The sequence below is a fragment of the Orcinus orca genome, chromosome 4, assembly GCF_937001465.1.
Source record: "Orcinus orca chromosome 4, mOrcOrc1.1, whole genome shotgun sequence".
Lineage (NCBI taxonomy): Eukaryota > Metazoa > Chordata > Mammalia > Artiodactyla > Delphinidae > Orcinus > Orcinus orca.
The window spans coordinates 48,973,185-48,979,493 of record NC_064562.1 but is presented as its reverse complement, the minus strand read 5'-3'; the positions used below and the strand labels follow the sequence as shown (position 1 = coordinate 48,979,493).

At 45.4% G+C, this 6,309-nt stretch overlaps 1 protein-coding gene across 2 annotated transcripts in view; it reads left to right on the top strand.

Annotated features, from left to right (window-relative positions):
• The first annotated feature begins 1,084 nt into the window (after window positions 1-1,084).
• USO1 (USO1 vesicle transport factor) overlaps window positions 1,085-6,309 on the top strand; it is a 92,461-nt gene continuing 87,236 nt past the window's right edge. Inside the window, exon 1 of one of the 2 annotated variants that reach the window (XM_004280193.2) lies at window positions 1,085-1,371. In XM_004280193.2, the coding sequence (XP_004280241.1) occupies window positions 1,306-1,371 (66 nt within the window). In that variant the 5' untranslated portion in view covers window positions 1,085-1,305. The remainder of the gene's footprint in view (window positions 1,372-6,309) is intronic. The other variant, XM_033406509.2, reaches the window with a different exon arrangement.

The following is a 6,309-nucleotide window of genomic DNA, read 5'->3' as shown; positions in this document are numbered from 1 at the left end:
GAGAGCAGAGACCTATTTGAGCAATATTCTATAAATAGACATGACAGGATTGACTACTGAACACATGGGGGTGCAATCCAGAGTTTCAGATTCCTCCCAGCTTCCTCCTTCTAGCTTAGGCAATTATTTGGCTAATGGTACCAAAGAGTGTGTCAGGGCACACAGAAAAAGCACATTGATTTTGTTTTCTTTAAGGGAGGCCGGGGAATCTGAGACCTGTGGGGCATCCAAGTGGAGACGTGTATTAATCAATTAGCTAACTAGACCCTGCGCTTTTTAGGTTCAAGATATTTATTTACAAGACTACTCCATAAGCGTGTGTACCTGGCACTCTCATTTCGAAAGAAACAAGGCATACCGATTTGAAAAATGCCATTTTTCATGCTAAAATAAAAACCACACCGAAAATGTAGGGGTTTAGAGTTAATAACAAAACGTCATGCTACTAGCTGCCGAACTGACACGGCAGATCAATGTATTTTCTCTAGTAAGTTAAATGCAGGGTTCGAGTGGTTTCCTCCCCACACCACAGGAAAATAGCGGTGTACCTGGTATTTAGATCCAGGAATCCCTTTTAGCAGGTTGGAAGAGCAAGAGCTGAGAAATGCGCCCTCCTGTGGCAAGTGGAATGAGGGGGCTCTAGCAACCTTTTTACCACCAAACAAAGCCCTGTAAAGAAATGCAATTTGCGGGGACAAGAAGGCCACAACGCCGGTACTGCTACACCGCGAAACCAAAAGAACCCTTCCAGGGGCCGCGAACCCTTACCTGTCACGTCGGCCGAAGGAAAATTTCACTTTCGACTCAACAAAATACGACCCCAGATTTGACAGCTTGCACTACGTCCGGCGACAATTAAACACCCTGCAAGCCAAAATGCGTACACTATCCGGATCCTCTCCAGCTGGCAGGGCAGGGCTCGGACCACGTGGGTGGTTGGGACCAGCCCGAGCGAGCAGCGCAGGGCTGGGGTAGGAGGCGTGTCCTTGCGGAGGGAGGCGGGGCCTGCGCAGTGGGCGGGGCTTGGGCGGACCCAGGCTACCGGCCTCCTCTCGCCTGCTTTCCCCCTTGCCTTCGCCCTTCGAGCAGCCACGTAATGCCACGTCCCCGCGCATGCGCATTTCGACAGGTGGTGGAGGCTGTTTCCGGGCTTAGGGGGCTGGAGCTGCAGCCGAGTAAGAGGAGGTGTTGGCGGCGGCCGGAGAGCGCTGAGTGCGGGCTTGGGGGGCCAGGCCCTGCGGAGGACAGGGGAAGTTATCTTTTCTTTCCCGACGGGGCCGGTGGAGCCGGTGGCTGAGCGGCAAGATGAATTTCCTCCGCGGGGTTATGGGGGGTCAGAGTGCCGGACCCCAGCACACAGAAGCTGAGACGGTGAGAGGAGCGGCGGGTCCGGGACTTGGGAAGGGTCCGGGCAGGAACTGGGACGGAGGACTCAGGGGCCCGGAGGTCACCTCCCGCGCGTCACCATGGGCCGGGAGTCCAAATGCCTCCTCCCCCTTTGCCCCCGTGCCTTCCTTCCTCTCCTGAAACCCCCGAGTTATTTCCTCACGCCCCCAGCGAAACCCCCAGCGCGGCGGCTCGGCCCTGCTGACAACAGCTCCGCAGGCCGCTTGGTGGTGGTCCGCGGGTGGTGCCGCCTGGGAAGTCATCGATCCGGGGCAGCGGTGGCCCGACCTGTCTCCCACGCCCCTCGGGGCCGCGGGCCTGTCCCTCCCGTTTCGCCAGTGTCTACACTGGCGGTGAGGAAAGTCCAGCTCCCTCCCTCGCGGTCTGGAATGGGGCTTTGGGGAAGACAGCAAGAAGGTTTAAAACCCAGCTGTTGACCAGAGCAGTTGGCTAAGAATAGTACGATAGTTTGGGCACGAAGCTGCCTGCCCCTGTCCCTTCAATTGGAGACAGGTCGTTCTGCCAGGTGTTATTAGTTCGGACCCCGTTTTTCAGTCTTACCCAAATATTTGGGAAATACTCCCTCGGACGTTGTAGGGATCTTTCGCGCTCAAACTGCTTTGGAAACACATTTCCCTTCCATTCACCCCATTCAGAAGTCTGAACTCGTGGTAACAGGATTTGCAGCGTCACTTTAAAAAAATTGTTAGCTACTACAAACTATTTGATAAGTTGGTTCGATTTTAGGTTTAGGGTAAACTTTCTTCGAAGTTTGGTTGTCTATTAGAAATGAGTGTATATGACATTTTTTTAAACTAAGCTTTTAATTTGAGAGTAATTTTAGATCTACAAGAAAGTGACAAGCTACGACCTTTTGGGGGGGCTGCGTTGGGTCTTCGTTGCTGCGCGCGGGCTTTCTCTAGCTGCAGCGAGCGGGGTCTACTCTTCGTTGCGGTGCACGGGCTTCTCATTGCGGTGGCTTCTCGTTGCAGAGCACGGGCTGTAGGTGCGCGGGCTTCAGTAGTTGTGGGACACGGCCTCAGTAGTTGTGGCGCATGGGCTCTAGAGCGCAGGCTCAGTATTTGTGGTGCAAGGGCTTAGCTGCTCTGCGGCATGTGGGATCTCCCCGGACCAGGGCTCGAACCCGTGTCCCCTGCATTGGCAGGCGGATTCTTAACCACTGCGCCACCAGGGAAGTCCAGAGTATGACATTTTAAAGGTAAACTTTGGGTAGTATTTGTAGACATTACTGGGTTGTCTATGAACATAGATCCCATGTTCTGTGTTACTGGGATCCTGAAGGGTAAATAATAGCTTTCATTTGTCAAGGTCTTACCTTGTGCTGGGTACTGTGCTCTTTATAGTTCACATTCTCCTTAGATCGCTAACCACCCTGAAAGATAGGTGATAGTATCCTCACTTTACAAATGAAGAAATGAGGCTTAGAGAGGTGAAGTTACTTGACCTAGGTCGCACTGCTAGTAATGGAGCAGGGATTCAACCAAAGTTTGCCTTACATCAAAGCCTAGGCTTTATTGCTGCTGCCCCGTATTTTAATACTTATCTGGGAATTTTGGAAATTTATATAATTATTAGAACTAACCTCACAAAATCTGAGTTAGAACTGTTTAAAGCAGAAGCTGAAGGCTGGTGAATCTATCTTCCTTCATTTGAAAATCAGGAGATTTCACATGCAGACACACAAACCGATATTTGGCTTCTCTTGTCCATTCCCACCGTGTCTTCAAGGCAGCTGAGTTGCGTTCTTAGAAGACCACGCTCTCTCCAGGTTACCATAGTCACACAGCCCACCCCTTCAGCTTTTGTTTGTGTATATTATCTGTCTGATATTTTTCTTTGAGGCACCAAGTTTTATAGTGTGGTTTATTAGAACTTGCTTTGGAGTTAGACCTTGATTTGAATCCTTGCCTTCCACCCCTAATTGGATTGAACAGGCAAGAGATGGCTAAAACCTTATGAGTAAAATGAGGAAAATGCCCACTCTGATGCGTGTAGTGACGATTAAGTGAAATAAGGAATAGAAAGAGCCTAAGACTTAGTATGTGCTTAATAAAGGCTAATTTTTATTACATGTGTTTAGGGAAAGAATACTCTTTTTGTTATAGTTAGTCTTGGCACAATGACTTCTGTAGAAAAGGTGATGTACATTTAACTGGGTATAGGATTTTAAAGCTGAAAGGCCCTTTGCAGATCATCCAGGTGGAACCCCCTTATTTTATAAGTTAGGAAACTGAGGCACAGAGCACTAAAGCAACTTGCGCAGTATGGCAGAGCTGAGACTAGAACACTTTGATCTTGCCATAGTGAATGGAACAACATAGCTTTTATATCATGATTTCAAAGTGAAACTTGAGTATCAGATGTGTATCTTGTATATATAAACTGAAAGGAAAGTTGGGGGGGGTCCTTGTTCTTGCCTAACTTTGAACGTGTATACTCAAAATTGGAGAACTAATATGTCTGCTGATGAGAATTAATAGTTTATTCTGAGTTACAGTATGAATAAAATTTATTTCACCATCTCATTCCATCAGGAAGAATAATTGGTATAAGGGGTCATGGGTCACTAATTTAGAAGTATTTATAGAGCATCAATAGAGTGTGTTGGTACAATATTAGATCTTTTCATTGGTGATTTGAAGTGACCTGGATATTCCAGTTGCCAGAGCTTAGAGTATCTAACCTCTGCATTATCAGCTAGTATTTTGTAGGTTTGTCCATTCCTGCAAAATTAAATTATTTTCATTGTGGTTTTCCATCTTTTTTGCTATTCTCATCTCTTTCCAGTGGAAAGCCTCTTTTCATTGTCTAAATTCTACTTCTCGTTTAAATCCATCAGCGATCCCTTCCCTGATTTGCACCCCTTACTTCTTTCCCCCACCAAACTGCATAGAATCTTTCCCCTCTGAGCAATCTTCACAATTTAAGTAGATTGTGCATTTCTTAGGCTCTTTACCATTTTCTACCCTTTAAATCTGTGCCGTCTCTTCTGGACTCTTAAGCGTCTTTTGGGCAGTGTTCATATATATTTTATTTTTATTTTTAATTAATTAATTAATTAATATTTGCATCGGGTCTTCGTTGCTGCGTACGGGCTTTCTCTAGTTGTGGTGAGCAGGCGTTACTCTTCGTTGTGGTGCGCGGGCTTCTCATTGCGGTGGCTCCTCTTGTTGTGGAGCACGGGCTCTAGGCCCATGGGCTTCAGTAGCTGTGGCACGCGGGCTCTGTAGTTGCGGCACACGGACTTAGTTGCTCTGCAGCATGTGGGATCTTCCCGGACCAGGGCTCGAACCCGTGTCCCCTGCACTGGCTGGCGAATTCTTAACCACTGTGCCACCAGAGAAGTCCCCGTAGATATTTTAATCTTTGTTTTTCCATAGTAATACTAAATAAATATTTGTTAAATGAATTAATTATGGTGTTATGAAAGAAATCACAGATCTGTAATCATAGCAGCTTACCAATTACTAGGTGCTGAAACAATACTTTTTAAAGACTGTAGGAATCAAAGTTCCGGAATGATTGAAATTCATTACATCGATCTTTTTACTTAAAGGATTTTTCAGGTTTGCCATGCTTTGACTGCTTTCCTGCTTTTTCTTAACTAACGTGCCTTCTAACTGTGAGTTGTATTATTGCTTGCATAGTGCCTAGCTTTTCATACTTAGTTAAGAGTAACTTTGGACTGGTATTAAGATGTTCTTTAGAAACAAAATAGTAAATATTTGTGTTTGTATCATATGATAGTCAATAATTCTATAAAGTTTGGAATATTTTAAGTCTAGAATTTCATTCACATTAAACCTTTCCTGTTTTAGAGTCAAATACTTTTTTTTTTTTTTGCGGTATGCAGGCCACTCACTGTTGTGGCCTCTCCCGTTGCGGAGCACAGGCTCCGGACGCGCAGGCTCAGCGGCCATGGCTCACGGGCCCAGCCGCTACGCGGCATGTGGAATCTTCCCGGACCGGGGCACGAACCCGTGTCCTCTGCATCGGCAGGCGGACTCTCAACCACTGCGCCACCAGGGAAGCCCTCAAATACTTTTTAATTTGATTTCTCTTTTTTACTTTAGTAGAGAAAGGCACTGATTTCTGGTGATTGAAGCCTCCTTAGCCTTGGCATACTTTGCTAGGTCCAAATAAACACTAATTATAGTAAAAATCCTACCCATTCTTTTGAGTGCTCAGACGTGCTTAATTTCCCATCTACCTTCCAACTAATATCTTTTTTTAAAAAACGAGTTTCTTGGCAGATTCCAAGAAAAGTGTTAACTACATTTGGTGATAAATTGTGGAGAGGGGGGGTTCTCTTCTCAAATTGTGTCCCAAGGCATGAAAGTTGCAAAAGTCCAGAAAAGATATGCAGAATTACTCTACTGTTAAGGCATCTCTTTTTCGATCAGACTTTGGTCAGCTGGCTTAAAAAGCAAAAGAGCTAACAATATGGACACAGCTGTAGTTTCTTTTAATAAAAATTGTTATTAAGGAATGTGCACTTAAATTTAGACATAGTTTTGGTTTAGTCAAGCACATTAGATACCACGTTACTATAAATGTGTAGCCTGAAACTCCTGTATCTGGATTCCTGTTTCATATTCTACATTAATAACCAGGTCAGTATAGTAACTGGTATGTGTTTTCCCTCTTAGCTCTCTTATAATAACAGTGTCAGAGAAAGGCTTAATAATGATTTGTGCTTTGATCACTTCTATACCCAATCAAAGATGTCTCTTATATTCTTTTTAAGTAGTGTCTATTGAAAACTACATGGCTTTTTTTTTTTTTTTTTTGATAAATTTATTTATTTTTGGCTGCGTTGAGCCTTCGTTGCTGCGTGTGGACTTTCTCTAGCTGCAATGAGCGGGGGCTATTCTTCATTGCGCTGTGCGGGCTTCTCTTTGC